Source organism: Alligator mississippiensis, chromosome 1 (assembly GCF_030867095.1).
Source record: "Alligator mississippiensis isolate rAllMis1 chromosome 1, rAllMis1, whole genome shotgun sequence".
Lineage (NCBI taxonomy): Eukaryota > Metazoa > Chordata > Crocodylia > Alligatoridae > Alligator > Alligator mississippiensis.
This window is the reverse complement of record NC_081824.1, coordinates 300,681,266-300,705,036: the sequence shown is the minus strand read 5'-3', so window position 1 is coordinate 300,705,036 and position 23,771 is coordinate 300,681,266. Positions and strand designations below refer to the sequence as shown.

At 45.5% G+C, this 23,771-nt stretch overlaps 1 protein-coding gene across 1 annotated transcript in view; it reads right to left on the bottom strand.

Annotated features, from left to right (window-relative positions):
• PDXK (pyridoxal kinase) overlaps window positions 1-23,771 on the bottom strand; it is a 79,026-nt gene that overhangs the window by 35,018 nt on the left and 20,237 nt on the right. The window contains exon 2 of the mRNA XM_019487209.2: window positions 10,073-10,127. Within this exon, the coding sequence (XP_019342754.1) occupies window positions 10,073-10,127 (55 nt within the window). The remainder of the gene's footprint in view (window positions 1-10,072; window positions 10,128-23,771) is intronic.

The window sequence follows — 23,771 nt, the reverse complement described above, 5'->3', positions numbered from 1 at the left end:
TTCATAAATTCCAACAGATATGTTTAGACTCTCACGCAGCTGAGGTTTGAATACTGTGAAGAATGTAGTGTGTGTGTAGCATCAAAACTTGGGGGCCAACCAAGGGTTGACAATAATAAACTAACCCTTTTTTAAGGCAATTAAATTTTATTCACACTAGTTGCATTTTTAAACAGGAACTACTTCCCCAGTCTAGCACAGAGTTGCCCTTCATGCTATCCTTCATTCAAACTTATGTTTAATATGTTTTAAACTGTGCCAGTCAGAAAATATCACAGCACTCAGGTAATAAGACTGTACTGATGCCATTACGATCACAAAAATTTGGTAACACATAATCCAAAGTTCAGCACACACAATAGAGGGACTTAAACATGGCAATTCCAAAAGGAAACCGAGTCAAATGATACATGAAGAATTAATGAAAACTAGGTACATTCAAAATTAAGAGAATATCTGCAAACAAGGCCCCAAAAGAGAAAATGATTAAAACCATGCTTCTCCTATCAGCATGGGTTTTCCATTTCCTGTGGAAAAATGTGGATTTCCTCCTTTAAATGAAAAAATCCTGGGAAACCCTGGGTTTCTCCTTGTAGGTTGGCAGAGTTTCAGCCTGCAACAGGCTGCTAGGGACTAGGGGGAGTAGAAGGAGGGCGATCAGAGGCATAAGGTACCACGTGCACATGCACACGTACATATGCACGCAGCCAGCAATACAGCCAAGCAGCACGGTAGAAAGCAGCTGCTGCAGCTCCCTCCAGGGAAGTCTACGGGGGCAGGGGCATAGGTGACATGTGTGTGGGGGGAACAACTTGTGAGTAGATTGAGGCAGTGGTGGTAGCTCACGCCGTCCCTGAACAGTGAGGGAAGGAGTGGAGTAGGGTTGTCAGCTGGGCATGAACAATGAGTGCCCCCGGAGGCTGGGGGGTACGGCAAACTTCTGCAGGTGGCAGCAACACTGTTGGCGGCGGGAGAATGGCAGGAGGTAAGTGGGGAGCTGCTACAGGCAGCTGCAGTTGTTGGGGGGAGGGGGGGAAGGGTGGTAAGCACCAACCAGTGGTCGGCAACCACCCACAGACACCGCTGGTAGCAACGGAGGTGACCAGCGGCAATCGTGGACCACCTGCAAATGCCGCCACCGGCATCAACGGCAGGGGGAATGGCAATTGATGAATGGCAACTACCCTTCGCAGGGGGTGCACCGCCATGCTCAGGGGGTCCACATGCACCTGCTATGCGTTTCCAAAGCAGCTTGGGCTGGGGCACTGCCCAGCTGGAATGGTGTGCAGTGCCCTGGGCCTGGGACCAGAACAGGTGAAAACACATGGCCAGGGACCCAGCCAGGAAATGGGATGGAGCCACAGACAGCTTGTCCCAGGGGAGGGGAGGCAGTGGCTCCCCACCACTGCACACACTCACAGAGAGGGGTTAGGCCCATAGGCATGTGCCTCCCCACAGATTTTTAAGCCCACAGCTGGGCAGGAGCCGGCAGCCAGGCCGGACCAGCACCAGCCACGTCTACTGCAGGTGGGACCCAGCGCAGAAGGATGGAGTGGGGAGGGCAGGCTGAGTGATACTGCTACCGCCACTACAGCTGGGAGTGCCATGACGCCATAGCTGCCAAAGTGAGGTGCCACAGCAGTGACATGGAGTTATGCTCCCCCAACTGCAGCAGCAGGCGTGGGATGCCTCATTTTAGTGGCCATGGCAGCAGCATCAGCACCAAGTCTCCCCTGCCCATTCCACCCTCCCGCACTGGGTCCCACCTACTGGCCTGCAGAGGTGACTCCTGCTCGGTGCCAGTCCAGCCAGGCTGCAGCCCTGTGCCCTGCTGTGGGAACAAATCTGGGGGGCATGTGCCCCCCCATGTCTCCCCAATGCGTCACCTATGGCATTGCCTACGCCAACACACCCCCTGCCCCACACCCTGGGGGTGGAGAGCAGCAGGTTAGGAGTGAGGGGCACTGGCAGGGCTGGGGTGCTGCGGGTTGGGTACCAAGGGCAATGGTGGGGGGAAGGACACTGGCACAGCAGGGCTGCTCAGTGCCACAAAGCAGTGGGGTGGGCAGCTACAGCTGGACCCTCATCCTGGCAAGCAAAGGGGGAAGAAAAAGCTCTAATTTTCCATGAATAAAAAAGCCAAAATCAAATGCCAAAATATACAGATATGTAGAATTTATGTCATTATAATGATTGAGGCACTGGCAAGCTTCCAAATTATTTTAAAATTGTAAATATATCAATAAAATGTTGTGTTCAACTAATACTTGTATATGTAGTGGCATTTCATTTTAATCACAAAAACCACAGGGGGGGGGGCGAGGTTTACAATCAGAGACTTTCGTGTTTTTTAACAGAGAAAACCAGGAGTCCTGCTTATCTGTCTCATTCAGAACTGATTGCCAGGTTCTTCTACTGCCCACTCTACCTGGTCCTCATGGCAAAGATTGTTGGCAAACATGCTTTGGATGGAAGCCACTGTTTCAACTGGTAGGTCATCTGATGAAACTTTACATAGCCAAGCAGAATTAGTCTGTAGCTTTATGATAATTTCCTAGGGAAAATTAAAATTTACTTTTGTCCAAGTACATCATCAAGATGAACAGGGTCTTCATTAGCCAGTCAAAACTGAGGGTAATTTGCAGGAATGGAGTTCGAATGCATGCTTTAAAAGGCCCAAACGATAATGAACTCATGAAATTCATTCCCCCAAATTATCATTTCACTAACTGCACAGAAAATCTGAGGAACTCTAAAAGAATTTTTTTTTTTTGTGTATCATAGTTCATCCCCCTGCCCACCCCCCACATGCACCATTTTCTATTACCCTACTATTAATAAATATTTCCATTTTGGCATTTAATAATACTCAAGTTCAAAGTCACATATTTTACTATTTATGCACATTAAGTAAAAAAGCACAGCCAAGAGAAAGAAAACTTATGAAATAAAACATCTTGTACTTAAGATAAATAAACAAATGACTCCATGCTGTTTGGAAGCTGCCTTGTGCTGAGACTGAAAGAGGGTGTTGGCTTGATAGCAACAGTGGCTGCAGGATTTAACATTCCCTCTTTGGAAGCCAAGTACAAATCCTAGCTTATGCCTTTTTGTAAGGAAAAAATTGGATTTTATCATTCTATTTTCTTCTGCTCAAGTTACAATGCCACCAAACAATTTACTTACTCCAGTCAAGACCGGCCAAGAACTGATAGAACAGAAATTTTGAGTATGGCAACACATTTTCCAGATTTATTTTTTAAGCAGAAGAAACTCATAAGAATTATATGGGGTGTTTTTGCACATGCTCCAGAAGTGTGTGGGGGAGTGTGCTTTAATTAGAGCTTTAATTAAAGTGCCCCTGCCAACATTTTGAAGCATGGGGATGCTGATACACAGGATTAATCAAGTCTGCTCTGATGCACTGTAATTACAGAGCATTAGAGCAGCCTTAGGGCACGTCTACAGGCAGCCCATAATACCAGATACCTTGCTCTCCAACGTTTTCTCTTGATGTACAGAACTACGCTTCCCCTACACATCTAGATTAAAAAGAGGGTTAAGGCCCTGAAGTATTTAAATGCATTTGCTCATCTCTTCCGAGAGGCTCTTTCATTCCTTAGAATTCATTTAAGCTTTCTGAATTGCTTTACAATTCAAAACCAAAAACCCCAAACACCAACTTCATTAGGGATGGTGAGATGGGAAAAAAAGTGATTGATTACAAGGAAAGACAATATAAAAATATAATTCCTATAGAGAGTTTTGGGGGTGTTGGTTGTAGCCATGGTGATCTAAGGACATAGGCAGACAAGATTCTTTGAGTTCTTTGCCTTCATTTGAGGCAGGTCCTGTCAGACCAACCTGGTGGCCTTCTACAACCAGGTCACAAAACCCTTGGACGCAGGTGTCGCGGTGGACGCAGTCTTTCTGGACTTTAGGAAGGCCTTTGACACTGTCTCTTACCCCATCCTCATTAAGAAATTAGGCGACTGTGGCGTCGATGCCTACACAGTCTGATGGGTCACAAATTGGCTGGAGGGCCACACCCAGAGAGTGGTGGTGGATGGGTCTTTTTCGACCTGGAGGGATGTGGGCAGTGGGGTCCCCCAGGCCTCGGTCCTCGGGCCCGCACTGTTCAACATCTTCATCAGTGACTTGGACAAGGGGGTGAAAAGCACCTTGTTCAAATTCGCGGATGACACTAAGATGTGGGGAGAAGTGGGCATGCTATAGGAGAGGGACAGGCTGCAACTAGATTTGGACAGGTTACAGGGGTAAGCAGATGAGAACAGGATGGGTTCTCATGGGCTCTCAACACTGACAAGGTATTGCACCTGGGGAGGAAGAGCCAGCAGCATACCTACAGGCTGGGGAACTCCCTTCTCGTCAGCACAGAGGCAGAAAAGGATCTTGGAGTCATTATTGATTCCAAAATGAACATGGGCCGCCAATGTGGGGACGCAGTCAGGAAGGCCAACCACATCTTGTCACGCATCCACAGATGCATCACGAGCAGGTCCAAGGAGGTGATCTTCCCGCTCCATACGACACTGGTCAGGCAGGCCACAGTTGTAGTACTGCATCCAGTTCTGGGCGCCACACTTCAGGAGGGATGTGGTCAGCATCGAGAGGGTCCAGAGGAGGGCCACTCGCATGGTCAGGGGGCAGCAAGGCAGGCCCTATGAGCGGAGGCTACGGGACCTGAACCTGTTCAGCTTCCACAAGAGAGGGCTGAGAAGAGATCTGGTGGCCGTCTACAAACTAGCCAAGGGGGACCAGCAAACTATGGAAGAGTCCCTGTTCCCCCAAGCACTACCGGGAGTAACAAGGAATAATCGCCATAAGTTGACAGAGACTAGATTCAGGCTAGATATCAGGAGGCACTACTTCACAGTCAGGGCGGCTAGGATCTGGAACTAACTTCCAAGGGAAGTGGTGCTCGCTCCTACCCTGGGGGTCTTCAAAAGGAGGCTAGATAATCACCTAGCTGGGGTTGTTTGACCCCAGTACTCTTTCCTGCCATGGCAGGGGGTTGGACTTGATGATCTGCTCAGGTCCCTTCCGACCCTACCAACTATGAAACTAGACCAACTAAACAGTTGGAAAAATTGCACTTTGCAAGCTTTTGGGCACAAACACCCTTCTTCAGGCATAGGGAGAGTCTGCTGTTGATGTGTTCTTCTAAATGGAATAGAAGCCAACTTGCAAAATGCAGGTCTGTGAAAATGCAAATGTGTGGCAGTGAGGATCAGAGGCCATGGGAACTTTGTCTGCTTAATTCCTACAGAGGGGTTTATAACATCCCACTATTCCTACCATGCCATCTACTCTGTTTTGAAGTCTGAATTCTTTTCTCTTTCTCAGTCCAAAATTATATGGAGCGGCTCAAACAAAAGCAAGACTTAAAAAGCCTTGAAGGAGAAAAGGTAATCTTATGTTTAAAACACATGACAGGGAGAGATGATACAGTCTGTATTCCCAAATCTGCCACAGAATTCCTTCTCCACCTGTGCCAAAGTTTCTCTATCTGTAGCTTCCTACAAGGAAGGATGATGCTAAAGGCAAACTCAGATGTGCAGGACCCAATTTCCCATTCCCTAAAACCCTAGAGTGAGTCAATTTTCATTTGTGAAACATGGGAATAAAATGTTATTACTGGTAGACATGAATGAAGAAATTTCTACTTTCCCCTCACTCTGAAAAGATATGAATGACTATATACGGGGTAGGCAGGCAGTTGAGCATCAAATCGGTGAGGCTTTGTTATAATCTCTTGCATATCAGGGCTAACAAAGCTACCGTACTGTATCCAGCTCCTTGAACAAGAAAGCAAAAAGTTCCTTGCTTTAAATATGCAAATTATTTGTTCTGGAACCATTTCAAGCATGGGATTTAGAACAGTAAAGCAAGCATATGATATATATTCTACTAACTAATCTGCCAATCTCTTCAAGAAAGGAAAGCAGCATACAAATGACTGCTTTCATAAAAAGGCAAGAATCCTCTCTCAAAAAACCCTGCACCAAACTAGATTTGCATTCTTACACATCAAAGACAGCATGATGATCCTCCAAATACGCTTGTCCCTTCCCTGCACCCCCCACCTTTCTTTAAAAAAAAAAAGAGCATCTCTGTAGGCTGTGATGGCTTCTTTTATTTCTGCGTGAAGCATGATGTCGTTGGGAGGTGAGTCACTCTAATCATACAGTAAATTCTCCTCACCAGGCAACATGACAAACTGTGCTCCAGGGGGTTGTGATTTAAAGTGCTGCCTGTGTTTCAAGTTTACTAAAGATTGAAGAAAGCTGACTTTTCTGAGCAGTTGTCAGTAAAGGTAGAGAGTGACACAACGGGATTTTCTCTCTATTAATGCAGAGAAGAAAAACTGGTAATGATTCTGCTACAGCAGCAGACCTATTAGCAAACACTTTTGCTGTACTTTATCTTTTGCTCACAAGAGCAAATGGGGAGCGGGGAGGCACGAGAATGAGTTTGAAAGAAAGTACATGGGTCCACAGGTCACACAGAGTAGACTTTGCAACCTGTTGCTTCTGGGAAGCACTACTCCCTCATTATCTAGAAATCACAAAAGCAGTTGGCTTGAGCCTTTCAAACATATATCTACCAGCTTTTATAACCATTCAGCTCCACAGACCCCGATAAGATCTGTTTCTTTAAGATAAGGCATCTCTAATCTTCCTCATTTCCTGCAGGCAAGAAATGATAAAACTGCTACAGTATGCAAATAAGAACTTTGCAACCAGTGTTATTTTCCCAGTGCCAAAAAACAGCACTTGTATTTGCTCCAATATTTCTTTTTCTGGCCATCTGTAAGCCTTTAATTAATATTATATATATATATTTTTTTTTACTGAGACATGTTTTTACTATCAGTAAAAGAAGACCTTGGGTTGGCACCCCTGTGGTTTTATACTTTGCTGCCCCCACCACAAGGGTCCCCCCCTACTCCCCCACACCCAAACTGCACCCCACACCATGCTGTCCTTCTCAGCCTACCCTGGAAGCTTTACTTTCACTGGCCCCACTCCCACATCCCAGGATGAACCCCCCATCCACTGCCTCTCCTCCTGCGGACCCATAGTTCCATCTGGGTCACACTATCTTCCTCCCTGTCCCTTAAAGCAAGTGTAAGAGCCAAGGGATGATCAAAGGGACTGGGGGGGGGGGAAGTGTTGAAGCAGGCTCTAGTAAGCCACAAAGCCCAGACAGATCTATGCAGGGTGCTGCACTCCTGCTCACACAGGAGGTGGCTTTGTTGTCTTTCAACCTGCCTCCAGCTTTTTTTTCCCCTGAAACTAAGCTAAAGCTCCAGTGACTTCATATTTCTAAGAAAGATAAACTGTTTTTAAATGACAGGCATATTTAGGGTGTTTTTTATGGAGTGTCCATACATTTATAGCAACTCTAATTTGCTCACATTTGTGTTTATTTGTGTATTCGCATGCATAAAAATGGGTTTCTGCCTCCAAATACATGCACATAGGTATGCCGCTACTTACAAAGGGAAATTTAATTTGGAAACTAGGAAGAACTTCCTAACTATGATGGTGGTTAAGCACTGGAACTGACTGTTGGTGGTTAAGCACTGGAATTGACTTTCCTAGAGAGGCTGCCAAATCTCCATCCTCATTTAAGAAAAGGTGAGACAAATCCTAGGCTGGGATGGCCCTGCCTTGAGCAAAGGGTAGTTGGACTTTGAGGCCCCTTCTATATCTATTTTTCAGCCATTCAGAGCAGAACTGCAGAGTCAAATCAGGCCCAAAGCATAGGTTCAAATTTAAGAAGGGATTGCTGGAGTTCCCATTTTCAAAAAAGGGAGGAAGGAGGACCCAGGAAACTATAGGTCAGTCAGTCTTACCTCGATCCTGGGTAAGCTTTTTGAGAGAGTTATCCTGGCGCATGTCTGCAAGGGGCCAGCAGGGGAGATTATGCTTAGGGGCAACCAACACGGGTTCATTAGAGGCAGGTCCTGTCACACCAACCTGGTGGCTGTCTATGACCAGGTCACAAAATCCTTAGACGCAGGGTAGCAGTGGACGTAGTCTTTCTGGACTTTAGGAAGGCCTTTGACACTGTCTCTTACCCCATTCTCATTAAAAAACTAGGCGTCAACACCTACACAGTCAAATGGGTCACTAACTGGCTGGAGGGCCGCACCCAGAGAGTGGTGGTGGATGGGTCTTATTCAGCCTGGAGGGATGTGGGCAGTGGGGTCCCCCAGGGCTAGGTCCTTGGACCCGCGCTGTTCAACATCTTCATCAGTGACTTGGACGAGGGGGCAAAAAGCACCTTGTTCAAATTCGCAAACGATACTAAGATGTGGGGAGAAGTGGGCACGCTAGAAGGGAGGAATAGGATGCAATCGGACCTAGACAGGTTACAGGGGTGGGAAAATGAGAACAGGATGGGTTTCAACACTGTCAAGTGCAAGGTACTGCATCTGGGGAGGAAGAACCAGCAGCATACCTACAGGCTGGGGAACTCCCTTCTCCTCAGTGCAGAGGCAGAAAAGGATCTTGGAGTCATTATTGATGCCAAAATGAACATGGGACGACAGTGTGGGGATGCGGTCAGGAAGGCCAACCACACCTTGTCATGCATCCACAGATGCATCTCAAGCAGGTCCAAGGAGGTGATCCTCCCCCTCTATGCAACACTGGTTAGGCCGCAGTTGGAGTACTCTATCCAGTTCTGGGCACCGCACTTCAGGAGGGATGTGGCCAGCATGGAGAGGGTCCAGAGGAGGGCTGCCAGCATAATCAGGGGGCAGCAGGGCAGGCCCTAAGCAGAGAGGCTACGGGACCTGAACCTGTTCAGCCTCCACAAGAGAAGGCTGAGGGGGGACCTAGTGACCTGTTACAAACTAGTCAGAGGGGACCAGCAGGCATTGGGGGAGTCCCTGTTCCCCCAAGCACTACCAGGAGTGACTAGAAATAATAGTCACGAGCTGGCAGAGGATAGATTCAGGCTAGATTCAGGAGGCGCTACTTCGCTGTCAGGGCGGCTAGGATCTGGAACCAACTTCCAAGTGAAGTTGTGCTGGCACCTACCCTGGGGGTCTTTAAGAGGAGGCTAGATGAACACCTTGCCAGGGTCACTTGACCCCAGTACTCTTTCCTGCCCTGGCAGGGGGTCGGACTAGATGATCTGCTCAGGTCCCTTCCGACCCTACCTACTATGAAACTGGTATATTGTGCCAGGACTTACTAAAGAGCTGCCTTAAGGTAATTTCAGTGTTGCCACCAATTGCAAGTCTTGTGATACCCAAAAATAAAGAATCTGTTTTGTAACTATCTAGTTGGTCTAATAAAAGATATCACATCTACCACACTGACTACTTGTGATACCCACTGTTTTTCTTCAAAGCCCCAGTGGGGATAATCACTGGAATACATGAGAATGTCAGCTTTCAATTTGAGGCCTCCCTCAAACTGGCAGAGAAAAGTTTAAAATGTGACATGGGCACACCACAACCGACAGGCTCAAAAACCAGCATGCATATAAAAAGAACCCCAAATATACTCCTGTAAAAAAATTAGTCAGGATTTTTAAGTCAACCCCCAAGGAGGGGCCTCACTCTAAAATAATCAGTACTTCTGGGTGGCAGTACAGCGAAAAGTCATGTGGTTTCCTGTAAAAGCCCAAATGCTGGAGACTTACTCAGATTGCCAGTTATGGGATGATGCAATATTTATTCTATTTAACGGTCTAATGTTTTTACTGACAAGATATCTCCTTGCTCAGTTTTATTTCTTCTAAGCTGTTTAACAAAATACCCACACAAGATTAAGCAACAGACTGGAATGCATTACAATTTAGATTTAGGCACTTTTCCAAAGCTCACAAACATCAATATGCTTTGGATCAAACTCTGAACATTACACCCATGGCCCCTGCATTTCAAAGCGAGTTAGGAAAAGGGAATAGAAAATAAGAACAAAACACTACACAGCGAGAGGGACTGAGTGCTTGGCAGCCATACCAGACTGTGTGCACAGGCATGCAGAATAATATATTAAGATAACTTTTTTTTTTTTTTTTTTTTTACCTGTGTGGTTTGAAAACTGGACAGAGTTCACAGTGTCAACTTCCAATCCCAACACCTATAAATATAAAACAAATACCAATTTTAGAACATCAACATTTTTCTGCAGATCATCAATATCATAAAACAGTAAGATATGAATTACCACAATGGTCCATGACAGGCTGGCAGACAAACCATCACACAGCCTGGCCAGAAACAGACAACAGCTCAAAGCCACAAATCAAGCTCCAGAGATGGGTAGCCAGACAAATGGAGAGAGAAAGCTCTCACAGTGCTTTAACAAACCCAACTTTTCTTAGAGAAGGGTGGAGAATCTTAAAAGGAAACCCAATGTGGCTCCCAAATTTAGATTTCATAAGCAGAGAAACTCAGGGCAATAGCAAACACTGAGATTGTGTGTTGGAGACAAGAGGTTAATCCAATGGAAACAGCTAAAGAAAGCCACACACATCACTACATCACAGTAGTACTTGCAATCCAGATACTGCAGCAGTACATAGGATTCCAAATATAATGAGAATACATTTCTCATTCAATCTGAAAAAAGTGGTAAAAGTTAAGCTAAAAAGAAAGCAAAACAAAGGTTTTTATTTAAAATTAATATCTAATGTTATTATACATAATAGGCGGGGAAAGGCAACTAAACATTTTAACCTGACATTAACCTTTTAATAGAGATAGCAATTACTGTATTTTTCTGATGTTCAAGCCATGTAACTTTTTTATCCACCACTAAAGTTGAATACAAATCTGACATAACAGCCTGACATTTAATATTTGCTTTCACATCTCCTTGCTCTGAATAAAATTTCTCCTCAAAAGAAAAGCTACTATATATGGCTCAGTGAGTCATAAGGAGACAATAGTAATGATGCAGAAAAAATTGTGTATGATTCATTTTCAGGCAATTTGCTGGGGGGAAGAGGGTGGTAATTGAAGCCTTTGCCAGTCATGCTCTTCACTGGGATGCACATGTCTTCCTTGTCATTAAGAAGGTAACCACCTCAACCAAATTAAAACCACGTAGGCAAATTATGCCAGCTCTAAGGCTATCTCAGACACAAACACAGACTGGAAAATAATAAGCTCCCTGTTTTAATGCCTGGGGCAACAACTGGTTAAAGGTATGTTTCAAGGGTACAGACAGAAGTGCAGCTCCCCACGATAACTGAGAACACCTTCCAGGAAGCGTTCTGAGTTACAAGAATCCCTGGAACCAAACAGAACTTCACTTGTTGGTTCCAGGGGGGAGGGGAATCTAGCTGCTTGCTGGGAACCTGCACCTGGTTTCCCCTAGCAATGGCCCCTCCTCTCTCCCAGCCTGACCCTGTTTTCAGAATGGGAGGAGGAAAAGGGAACAGAGGGGGCATCTCAGGGGAGGCTCCAATATACCCATTCCACCCTCCAGAGGGGGCTGAAAACCCCCCCAGGGATGGGCAATTATTTCAGGCAGAGGGCCACTTACTGAGTTTTGGCAAGTCATTGAGTGCCACATGACAGGCAGCCAGGAGCAGCTAAATATTAATTTTCTAAATTTTTTAGGGACCCCGTGGGCTGCATCCAGCCCGTGGGCCGCATTTTGCCCACCCCTGCCCCAGACCAAACTCCCTCTGCTCCCTTTCCCCACTCCCATTCTGAAAACAGCTTGAAGCTGGCAGGCAGCACAGACAGAAGTTACAGAAAACCACAGGCAACGCGTAGGGGGAGCATGTGCACCCCCTGAGATTGGCCACTGCCACAGACATCTGCAGCTGGTCGCCGCTCACCTCCCCCCCACCTTCTGATACTGCCATGGCTGCCTGCGGACAGTCCCTGCTCGGCCCACCCTCACCACCTACATCACCGCGGCCATCTGCAGGAGGTCCCTGCTTGCCACCACCAACACCTCCGCCTGCGGGCAGTCGCCGTGACCCCCAAGCCTAAGGAGGCACGAGTCATTCATGCAGAAAACACTATGTTGTGAAACACCTTCATCTGACCTCTCATGAAATGAGGGGGCAGATTTTCACCCGATCAGCCATTTTTTAAGCTGTCTGCAGCCATGCACTTGTGTTTGGTCACAGCTATAAGCTGCTTTCTGTGGCCAGATCAAGGAAAAATTATCACTTCTGTCTGCGCACAAATGCTGTTTTGTTTCCCATCAGCCCCTTATCAGTTATGATTTTACAGAGTCATATAGACTCTGTTAGATGCCATATAAATCTCCTCCAAACCAGTCTCCTAGAAAAAGGCAGTTTGGTTTTAGTGCCTAGCCAGAGAACAAAACAATCCTGTACATTCATGTTACAGGGAGAGATGGGAAAGTTAAAACAAGGCTTGAGCCAGTTAGGCTAGCATCAGGTTCTAAACCTACTCTGGAGTCAGTTCGGGGGATTTTACATTTGCATATTTTTAATCTCCACTGTTGAAGTGTAGAAGATGCGCATAATGAGGAACATCATTTGAAGTAGGAGTATCAACCTCACCCAGCCGGTGTGCAGCATGCATCTTTGACACCCCTGATATACACGGTAAACCCAAAAGCAGATTTAAAAATAACTCATTTCTTTCAATCACTAGCATGAGCATTACTTATAAGAGAAGCACAACACTTATCTACTATTATGTGGCAATTCATTTTGAGAGTATCTTTAACTCTACAGCGTTGAACACTTCAGAGTGCCTACTGTTAAACCTTAACATTTAATTGTACTTTAGAGAAAAAGAGATTGCACTAGGACTCTTCATAGATTTCATAGACATTAGGGCTGGAAGGGACCTCGGAAGATCATCGAGTCCAGCCCCCCGCCCAAAGGGCAGGACGTCAGCTGGGGTCATAGGATCCCAGCAAGATAAGCATCCAGTTTCATCTTGAAGGTGTTCAATGAAGGTGCTTGAACAACCTCCGGCGGCAGGCTGTTCCAGACCTTGGGGGCTCGGACAGTAAAGAAATTCTTCCTTATGTCCAGCCTGAAACGATCTTGTAGTAGTTTGTGACCATTCGTCCTCGTCATCCCTTGGGGCGCTCTGGTGAACAAACGTTCCCCCAGATACTGGTGATCACCCCTGATAAACTTGTAGGTGGCCATCAGATCACCCCTGAGCCTGCGCTTTTCCAGGCTAAAGAGCCCCAGGGCTCTCAGCCTGTCATCGTAGGGTCTGCTTCCCTGACCCCTGATCATGCGCGTGGCTCTTCTCTGGACTCTTTCAAGCTTCTCCACATCCTTTTTGAATTGTGGAGCCCAAAACTGGACGCAGTACTCCAGCTGCGGCCTCACTAAGGCCGAGTACAGGGGAGAATGACGTCCCGGGATTTGCTTGAGAAGCATCTATGGATGCAAGCCAGCGTTTTGGTCGCTTTACTAGCCGCAGCATCGCATTGCAGGCTCATGTTCATCTTGTGGTCAGTGATGACCCCCAAGTCTCTTTCTTCCATAGTGCTAACCAACATAGCACTGCCGAGCCTATAAGGATGCTGCGGGTTTTTCTTCCCAAGGTGGAGAACCTTGCATTTATCGGCATTGAACACCATCAGATTTTCATCCGCCCACTTGCTGAGCCTGTCCAGGTCAGCCTGGATCACCCGCCTGTCTTCTGGCGTGGATGCTTTGCCCCAAAGTTTGGTGTCATCGGCGAACTTGGCCAGTCCGCTTCTGACTCCAGTGTCCACATCGTTAATGAAGATGTTGAACAGTATGGGTCCAAGGACAGAGCCCTGGGGGACCCCACTGGTCACAGGACACCACGATGAGTGACTTCCATCAATTACTACCCTCTGGGTCCGACCCCGGAGCCAATTTTCCAGCCAGTGGATCGTGGGGGACCCAAGGCGACAATTGGCCAGTTTCTCCAAGAGACGATCATGGGACACCAGATCGAAGGCTTTTTTGAAGTCAAGATATATGACATCAATCTCATCTCCCTTGTCCAGGTGATAGGTCACCTGGTCGTAGAAGGAAATGAGATTGGTCAAGCAAGACCTACCCACAACAAACCCGTGCTGGCTATCCCTTAAGATGTTGGCGTCGGCCAGTCCATTAAGGATGGCCTCCTTAATAAACTTTTCTAAGATCTTCCCCGGGATAGAAGTCAGGCTGATGGGCCTATAGTTAGCCGGATCCACTTTCCTCCCTTTCTTGAAGATAGGCACCACGTTGGCCTTCTTCCAGTCTTCGGGCACTACACCAGAGTGCCAAGAGTTTTCAAAGATCCGCGCTAGAGGCTGGGCTATGATGCTCGCCAGCTCCTTGAGTACCCTGGGGTGAAGATTGTCAGGGCCGGCTGACTTGAAGGTATCCAGCTTCTCAAGATGTTCCTTCACAAAGTCAGCATTAATGGAGGGCAGGGGATCACCCTCACCCGGACTTCCCGGCCCTGTAGCAGGCACGGGCGTCCCATGGGGCTGATGAAAGACCGACGCAAAGTACCTATTTAATAGGTTGGCTTTTTCCTGGGCGTCAGTTGTCAGTTGCCCCATCTGGTTCAGCAGGGGTCCAACGTTGCCCCTGCTTTTCCTCCGGCTCCCCACATATCTGAAAAAGGACTTTTTATTGTCCTTGATGCTCAAAGCTAGCTGGAGTTCAGTTGCAGCCTTGGCTTTCCTGGTCTGCTCCCTACAGGACCGGACCAGTGCAGAATAATCCTCCTTGGAGGTGACTCCCATCCTCCATCCTTTGTAGGCCTTTCTTTTTAGCCTCAGGAGGTCTGCTAGGTCCCTGGAGAGCCAGGGGGGCTGCTGTGCCCTCTTGCTGCCTTTCCTCCGAGATGGAATAGACTTAGTTTGTGCATTGAGGATCGCTCCCTTGAGGAGCAACCACTCTTCTTGAACTCCCCTCTCCCTGCGGTCACAGTCCCTTAGGGCCTCACTGACAAGCCTCCTGAGCTTGTCAAAGTCGGCTTTCCTGTTTTTAATTGTTCTTGGCAGAACAATTAAAAACAGCTTTTAATATATAAGGTCTACATTCAAACAAGGCCCAAGTTTTAGGAGTTTGATATTTTCAACTGTCATCCCCAGGAAACAGGATAAGTTGTACTTCCAATGTCCTGACATTAATTTGTCTGCAAAGGCCTTGTCCAGAGTAGCATTTAAAGCATCCTAGCTAACTCCTGCTTATGTTTAAAAAGGGGTGTCAATCATGACCCAGGTGCCAAATCCAGCAACTGCTCCATCTGGCCCAGTGAGCTACTGGCAGGTGTGGAATCAGAAAAAATATATGCCTTAAATTTTGATTATTTTAGTTATAAGATGACATAACCGCTTCGTGGAGAATTGCTGGCTCTGTACAGTAGAACAGATAAGGGCAAGTGTTTGTTCTTTGTAACTACTCTGCAACTGCTTCGCTCACTGCGGCCTTGAAGGTAGCAAAAAGTATGTACAAAGTAGATTTCCAGGTGCAAGAAGGAGGTTTGTGAACTAACCTCGCCTCCCCCATTAGTTCCCATCCTGATTACAGCAAAGAAATAATAAAGTAATATTATAGCCGCTTTTCATGCTAATTTCACTATATGATCACGTGAGTTGTAAGCGACTGTTAAAAAGTATATAAGCCTCCTGATTTTGCTCTTGGGTGGGGACCCCTTCCAAGTGCTTGGAAAATCCATGTCACTTTGGAACTCCCCCTACAGCTGTAGTTTCTTTTGAATAAAAGCTTCTGCTGACCTGATCCAAAAGTATGCTGTGTGTGTTTCCACGACACAGGCTACTGGAAGTAATGGGAGAGACCAGAGGCATGGCCTGCCACAGAATTGAGGGACCTGGGCCTCAGTGGACATGGTGACTGGTGTCTAGAGGGCTGAAACAATTCTGGTTACTCTCCAACCACTTCACCTGTCACCCTGGCCCAAAACACAAGGCAAGTTTGACACCTGGCTTATAACTTTAAATCCTAGAATAGACAAGACCTAAACATCTATTAGAAATTAAGTGGTCTTATGTCTACATATTCCTACCCTGCAGACCACCTGCTGTTTTGATTTAACCCTAAATAAAAAAAAAGACTAGCTGTGATGCATTAAGTAATTTATTTTTATAGATTCTCACCAAAATGGAGTGGATAAAAATCTGTTGGAAAAAAAATCTAGTTACTATTTTTCCGCTCCAATTTATAAATAAATCTAGGTTTGAGAGGTTGTGATCCACTAGTTCTGAAATCTTGAAGGAAGTGAAATGATTTAGGTGTTTCTGGTAAGCACAAAGTACGTTTGTGAACAAAGAACTTCGTTAGTTTACTAAATCAATCTTAATGTAAAATAGATCTTTATAAACTCTATTTTTTATTTATCTAGCACATTTAAGACATTCCAGAAATGAAAAAGGCTGCTTCTGTCCATGCTACATGACTTCTAATTTTCATCCAAACAGAAGTGGACTAACTTAAGCATTGATGGCCTAGTGGTAGAGTTCTTGCCTGCCATGTGGGAGACCTGGGTTCTATTCCTGGGTCAGGACTCCTAGCCAGGGGACCACAGAGGTGAGCTGCTGGGAAGAGGGAATCCCCACTGGGTAGAATGGCTCTTCCCTCCCCTGACCTCTTTTAGGGTCATCTGACCCCAGCACTCTTTCCTGCCTGGAAGGAGGGGGGTTGGACTCCATGATGTGCTCAGGTCCCTTCCGACCCTAATATCTATGAAAAGCTCCTTCACTTCAGACAGAACAATCCCATGCACCAGTACAGGCTAGGGGACTGACTGGCCAAGCAGAAGTTCTGCAAAAAAAAGGCTTAGAGGTTACAGTCGACAATAAGCTGAATATAAGTCAACAGTGTGCCTTTGTTGTGAAGAAGGCTAACAGCACACTGGGCTGCATTAGTAGGAACACTGCTAGCAGATCCAGGGAAATCATTCTTTCCTTCTATTCAGCACTGGTGAGGCCACACCTGCAGTACTGTGTCCAGTTTTAAGCCCCCCACTGCAGAAAGGATGTAGGCAAATTGGAGAGAGTCCAGCAGAGGGCAACAAAAATAGTTAGAGGGTTGAGGAGAGGCTGAGAGAACTGGGCTCATTTAGTTTGGAGAAGAGAAGACTGAAGAGGGATTTAATAACAACCTTCAACTACCTGAAGGGTGGTGCTAAAGAGGATGAAGCTAGACTGTTGTCAGTAGTGGCAGATGATAGAACAAGGAACAATGGTCTCAAGTTGCAGCAAGGGAAGTTTAGGTTAGATATTAGGAAAAACTGTCACCAGAAGGGTAGTAAAGCACTGGAACAGGTTACCCAGGGAGGTTGTGGATTCTCCATCCGTGGAAGTTGTTAATACCTGGCTAAACGAAGTTTTGGCTGGGATGACCTAGTTGGCGATGGTCCTGCTTTGAGCAGGGGGTTGGACTAGAACAGAGGTGGGCAAAATACACCCTGTGGGCCAGATTCAGCCTCACCTGGCCCAGGCATACTCTGCCTCGCGGCACATCCTGCCATCTCCTGGGCACATAGTGGGGCTGAGGCAGCTCTGCATCTCGACGGCCTTTCTAGGTAGCCAAGGTGGCGGCAGCTCCTTTAGACTGCCACCGCCACTGGTTCCAGCCCTGTGGTACTGGCAGGGACCCGTGTACACAGCCCCGACTCTGGCCCATACCACACTGGGTTGGGATTTGGCCCAGTGGAGTAGACCAGCTCTGGACCAGCTGGGACCCATGCCCACAGTTCCAACCTGCACCTGCTCCAGACTCAACTGTCCATGCTGATCAGTGGCAGTAGTGGAGGCAGCCGGGCAGGAACTGCTGCTCAGCATACGGCAAAAGTAGCCCCTCCCATTCACCGCTGCAGCTGCCAAGAGCTCGCTCCCAGGATGCCCTGTGGCTCCTCTGCACTGCCACCGCTGCCCTGCTGGGTGGCTCACAGGTGGCAGTGATGGCAGTGGAGAGGAGCCGCAGCAAGAAGGGCCCGGCAGCGGCGAGGGAACCGCTTTTCCCCTGTGCCAAGCAGCAGCTTCTGTCCCACCACTGCTCAGCGTGGACAGCTGGTCCAGAGCAGGCACAGGGTGGACCAGGGCTGTACACACAGGTTCTGGCTGATCTGCTCCAGCCAGACTGAGTCCAGAGTGGGCGTGGGGCAGGTTGGGACTGGAGCTGTGCACTGTTGGCAGTGGCAGGGAGGAGCTGTAGGGTGCGCAGGCTCTGAGCTGTTAGGGGGTGAGGGGTGCTGACAGGCCCACAACAGCTCCCCAGAATTGCCTACATGGCCCACAGGCCCAAATAATTGCCTGCCCTTGGGCTAGAATAATTAGATGACTTCCTGAGGTTTCTTCCAACCGTAGTTCTCTATGCTTTCTATGTAACAAGTAAAAAGTTATAATCTACTTAAGAAAAGGCAAAACATAGTTTCAATTTTCTAATATAATTAAAAATAGGTGGATGAATAAAGCTATATTAAGCCAGGAAACATTTAAACGTGTATAGCTTTAGTATATCCTCCTTGATACTAGGTGTATAAAAAAGTAGCACTAATTTTGCCAAAAAGGCAAATCAACACATTTTTATGGTTACCAATCAATGTGAATTACCAAAATATTTTTTTCTGGAGAGTGAAGGAAAATACATAGAAAGTACAAAGGGAAACTAGGACTACTTTATGATTTAAACCTAGAGTTAAATCATTTATTTTAGTCACCAAGTTTGAATTTATTCTACCCTGTTTAGAGAAGATTTTACTTACCCTCTTTCTGTAGAATGGGAAAAGAATAAGGTTCAAGATAACCTCTTTACAGGTCAGAAATAAAATTCAGCCTAAAGATTTCATCTAAAATCTGGTACCTTTTGTGAGATATCGCAGTATTATAATTCAAAGATCACAAGTGAAAAAAACCAAACAGTAAATAGTTACCAAGCTGGATCCCCGTGGCAGTTTCACAGGAGTTTAATCAACAAAGAAAGAATTCAAGCTGGTAACTGTGTATCATGGTTCATTGAAGCACACAGTAACTGTAGACTTTGCTTGACAAATACAGTGCGCACCAAATGAAGAATGCCACCTTTTCATTTCTTAGAGGGGTTGCTGCAATGTGTTAAATGCCTTTGACCAGACACTGAATATTTCACCTGTGACACGCACACTGCTTTTTCTACTGACTCTAACTTCTCTAGATGCAAGTTTGCCAAGCACAGCATAAAAAAGTGCATGGTTTACTGCTACTTGAATAGTACAAGTTACATGTCACCAGGATTGGGTTCACAGTCTTCAGGAAGAAGAAAAAATAACTATATGGAGGTATGGAAAAAGGATGCATCTATAAATCTAAACACCTTACCTTCTCATTTGTTCTAGAACATGCTTTTGTTGCTCTGCATCAAAAAAAACAACTCCATAAAAAAAAGAAGTTACATAGAATGTAGTGACCCATTTTATCAGGGGTGTACTTGGTAGCCATGTTGGTCTGAGACAAGAAGACATACAAAAAACTAGAACTCCTGGTTCCAAAATGATACCTTTTATTAGACCAACTGGGAAATCGCAAGAAAATTGTCCTTTTCTGCAAGCTTTCGGGATCGAAGTCCCTTCATCAGGCTCTGGGAAAAGTACAGATGGTACAAAATGGTAAAAAGTCCCCATAGGTAGGAAATAAACTTCATTTTTGCACAGAGGGAGCTGTCCATCTGGGTCCATGAGAGCGTCTTTCTGAGCTGTGCTGAGTAGCTCTTTGATGTGAGGGACAGCCTTCCATCTTCAGCTCCCTCTGTGCAAAAATGAAGTTTATTTCCTACCTATGGGGACTTTTTACCATTTTGTACCATCTACATTTTTCCCAGAGCCTGACGAAGGGACTTTGATCCCAAAACTTACAGAAAAGGACAATTTTCTTGCAATTTCCCAGTTGGTCTAATAAAAGGTATTTTGGAAACGGGAGTTCTAGTGTTTTGTATGTGACCCATTTTAATTTTTTTCTATTACGGCAAATGCCTCCAACCATAACCTGAAAGATTTTAATTTATAATTCAGAGCTAGATTTACTAGTGGCACAACTAGTCTTAGATTATGCTCTCTTATGCCCACCTGTGCCCAAAGTATTCAATTATTTATTCAACTTATTTGGTGCCCTTCTCCAAAAGGTTCCAGGTAATTTACAATAAGAGAAACAGGATGCTTATAAAAAGAACAACAAAACACAAAAGCAAATGGGAATCAGACTATCAACTGAAGAGAGACTCCCTAAACAATATCTTAGCCTAGTTTTGTTTGCTAAATGCCTGTCTAAATAGGAAGGTCTTACAGTGCTTCCAAAAGATATCCAGTCTTGTGTCAAGAATGAGGGATCTCCCAAGCTGAGGAAGGGTTGTTAAGAAGGCCTCCCACTCATTTTCAACAGGTAGACTTGGCATATTGATGGTGCTTGCAGGATGCTGCTCTCAGTTGACCTTAGGGATCATGATGCAGCATAAGGGAGAAGGAAGTCCTTTAGAAACATAGGTCCCAAACCAGCTAGGGTCTTGTGGGTCAAAAACAGCAACATGAATTGCATGCAGAAAGCTACTCAGACTTTGCAGCACTGGAACTGGGTGTTTCTGACAACCAACCTCTGTCACAAGGTGGGCTACCACATTCTGCACAAGCTGCAGTTTCCAGACAGCTTTCAGAGGCAGCACATTGCAGTGGTATAGCCTTGAGGTTACAAAAGGCATGGATAATAGTGGCCAGACCCAAATCTGAAATGAGGGGTTGCAGCCTTTTCAGCAGAAGGAGTTGGTGAAAGGTGCTCTTAGCTACCACCAGAGGTGACTACTTGAAGATCCAGGTGCAGCAGAGGATCCAGGAGCAAAAGGCTGCAAACCTGAGTGGCAAGGAGAGGCTGAACCCCATCAATGATGGGTATCCCACTCTACTGCTCCCCCCTGTTCCCCCCCCCCAGTCAAGTGGTCCACCACCATCACCTCTAGATTCAGTTTCAATTAGTCAACCCACATCCAATCCCAACCTGCAGTCCAGCACAGGGAAAGGATGAGACTACAGAACCAGGCTCAGGAAAGGAGACAGAGATGGGTGTTTTCCACATACTAATTGCACCTTAATCCAAATCTCTGTACAATCTCATTCAACAGCTTCACGTACATATTGAACAAGAGGGGTGACAAGATGGATCACTTAGGGGACATCGCAGAAGTCCCAAAAGGAGGATGAGCACTTCCTCATCACCACCCTCTGGGACCTCCGCACTTGGAAAGAGCACAACAAATTTAGAATGGCCCTGCAAATACTACCAGTTCACATAAATGTAAAATGTAAATACCTTATGGTCAACTGTATCAAAACCTGCTGAAAGATCTAGTAAGACCAGGTTGGCACAATCTGTCCTGTTGATCTCCAAGCAAATATTGTCAAACAAGGCCACAAGTGCAGTCTTTGTGCTACATCCAGGAAAAAAGCCAGACTGACAAAGGTTCAAGGAAAACTGTGGCATCAGACACTTAGAGCTGTTGGGCAACTACCTGCTCAATGACCTTTCCCAAAAAAGAGGAGGTTGGAGATAGGGTGATAACTGGCTTGGAAGTCAGTGTCAATTGATGACTTCTTGAAAGTAGATTTAAGCACATCTGGCACCCTGCCCTCCCACAAAAGGGAGGCATTTGTGTTCTTCAACTCCAATAAAAAAAAGTTCAGCTCATGGTACTCTTGTCTGACTTTCTTCCCAACCCCATCTTACCACTGGGTAACTTCCAGGAAGCCCAGTCACCCTTGCCACCTGGCAGCAAGGGTGACAGGGCTGCAGTAGTAGCAAGAGCTGATTGGGTGCCTGCTTCTGAGCAGCCCTGTCACTTATGCTGGTGGGTGATAATGGGGTTACAGTGATGGCAGGCTGACTGGGCAACAGAGACTGCCCAATCAGGCCTCTGCCAAAGGCTTCCTGCAAGCAGTCCCATCAGCTCTTGTTGATATTTCAAAGCTACCATCTTCAAACACAGGAAAGCGTAAGTAACACTGAATTAGCATGGTTCCAGCCCCCCCCCGTGTAATTCTTGACATTGGGCTAATTTTGTAAAGATCAGATGGATACCCCAATAATTAATGTTATACTACTGTCCTGAGATGCTAAGAGGTACACATTTTGAACTTCTAATTTATCATTTGCTAACTGAACCTTAACATACTTCAAGACACAAATCTCTTGGCTACGAAGATTAGTTCTGCCCCAAAGTAGATGCCAATATTAATTCATACTTAACAGTCCTATGGAACTATTTTAGGATGAAGCATGAGTTTCTTAAAAAATAACGAAAGCTATTACATATACTATATATAAGCTTTTGTGTAAAATAGTATCCCAATGCTTCATCATCACTACTCAGAATAAATAATTTTTAAATTAGTTTGTAATAGAGCATTGAACAAAATTTAATTTTTACTCCCCTTAGACGCATTCAGCCAGCAAGAGATCTGTCAAATCTTCATGCAATTTAAAGCAAAAATACCACCCAAACGCATACATTTCTAAAACACTGCAAAATGTGAGCACTTCTCAGTGTATTCAATCACTATAAACAAGTAAAACACAATTAGCAACGTCTGCTTCAGGCTGCTAACCAAAACCACAGCTTATGTAAAACTGCACATAAAAATTGCCTAATACTTCAGTGCTCATTTTCAATTCAAAACATTACCATGAGGATATGAATTAGACATGTGTTCAATATAATTATGGTAGCTAAGTGCACTAATTTTGTCAATCAATATCTGTTTGCACAAATTCAACACAAAACTTAGTGTTGCAGTTAACTTGGTGTATTGATCATCTTGAGAATAAATTATACAGCTCTGTTAGAGTAAAATTAAATATATAATAATTTTCTTTCCAAGTGCCCTTTTCTACTGGGTAGCTACAACAGGACAGATTTGTTCTCCAGCATCCAGTTTGGCATTTTGCTCTGAGGTTCAGAAAAAACAAAGTAAAAACAACAAGCCATGCATTTTTTCAATAATGCACTCAAGACATTCTAAAGCCAGAAAAAAACAAATGAAAATGAGAGGAATAAAAACTGCTAGCAGGATGTTGAGGAAGAAGAGAACAAAAGTGAGTCTGAAAAAAAAAAAAATAGGTGTAAAAATTGAATATACAGTTTCTTCTCAGTAGTTCTCAACTTTTTTAGACTTAAGGCACCCCTTCATAACTATAGTGAATTAAGAGGCACCCCATTTCAAAAAATAATTTATGTATTACAGTGCTTAGCTCCTTCCAGAGAGGCCAAGCTGTAGGGGTTGAGGAACAGCCAGGCAGGGACTGAGCCTGAGCTTATCTCCTCACACCTCATGGTACCCCTTCAAAGGCTCTTGCAGGACCACTGAGCACCCCGGCACTGTGATTGAGAAGCACTACTCTGGATAAAGACTGGATTTTTTTTTTTTTGATGGTTACTTCTGTATTTTGGCACTGGGCATGCCTGACAATTAACTCATTTTTTGAGGGAGAAGAGATACGATGTTTACTTCAATGCACTTCATTTAGGAAGCAAACATCCGTTTTTCTACCTATAATACCATTTGGAACTTCCTGTATCCAAGAGACCAATGCAAACTTTTTATTTGCATGTTAATGAGGCTTTTAATGGCAACCTGTTTCAGCAACAAGTGGGAGTAAAATGAGAATTATGGAGCAAGTCCTGCAATCTTTACTTCATTCTAGCTCATAAATGTTAGACGGCGATTTGCTTGAAAAATAAACACCAGATTCACTTTAGGTGACCATCTACATTTCAGAGAAACAAAAAAAGAACCAGTGCAAGGCAGAAACGGAACAAAG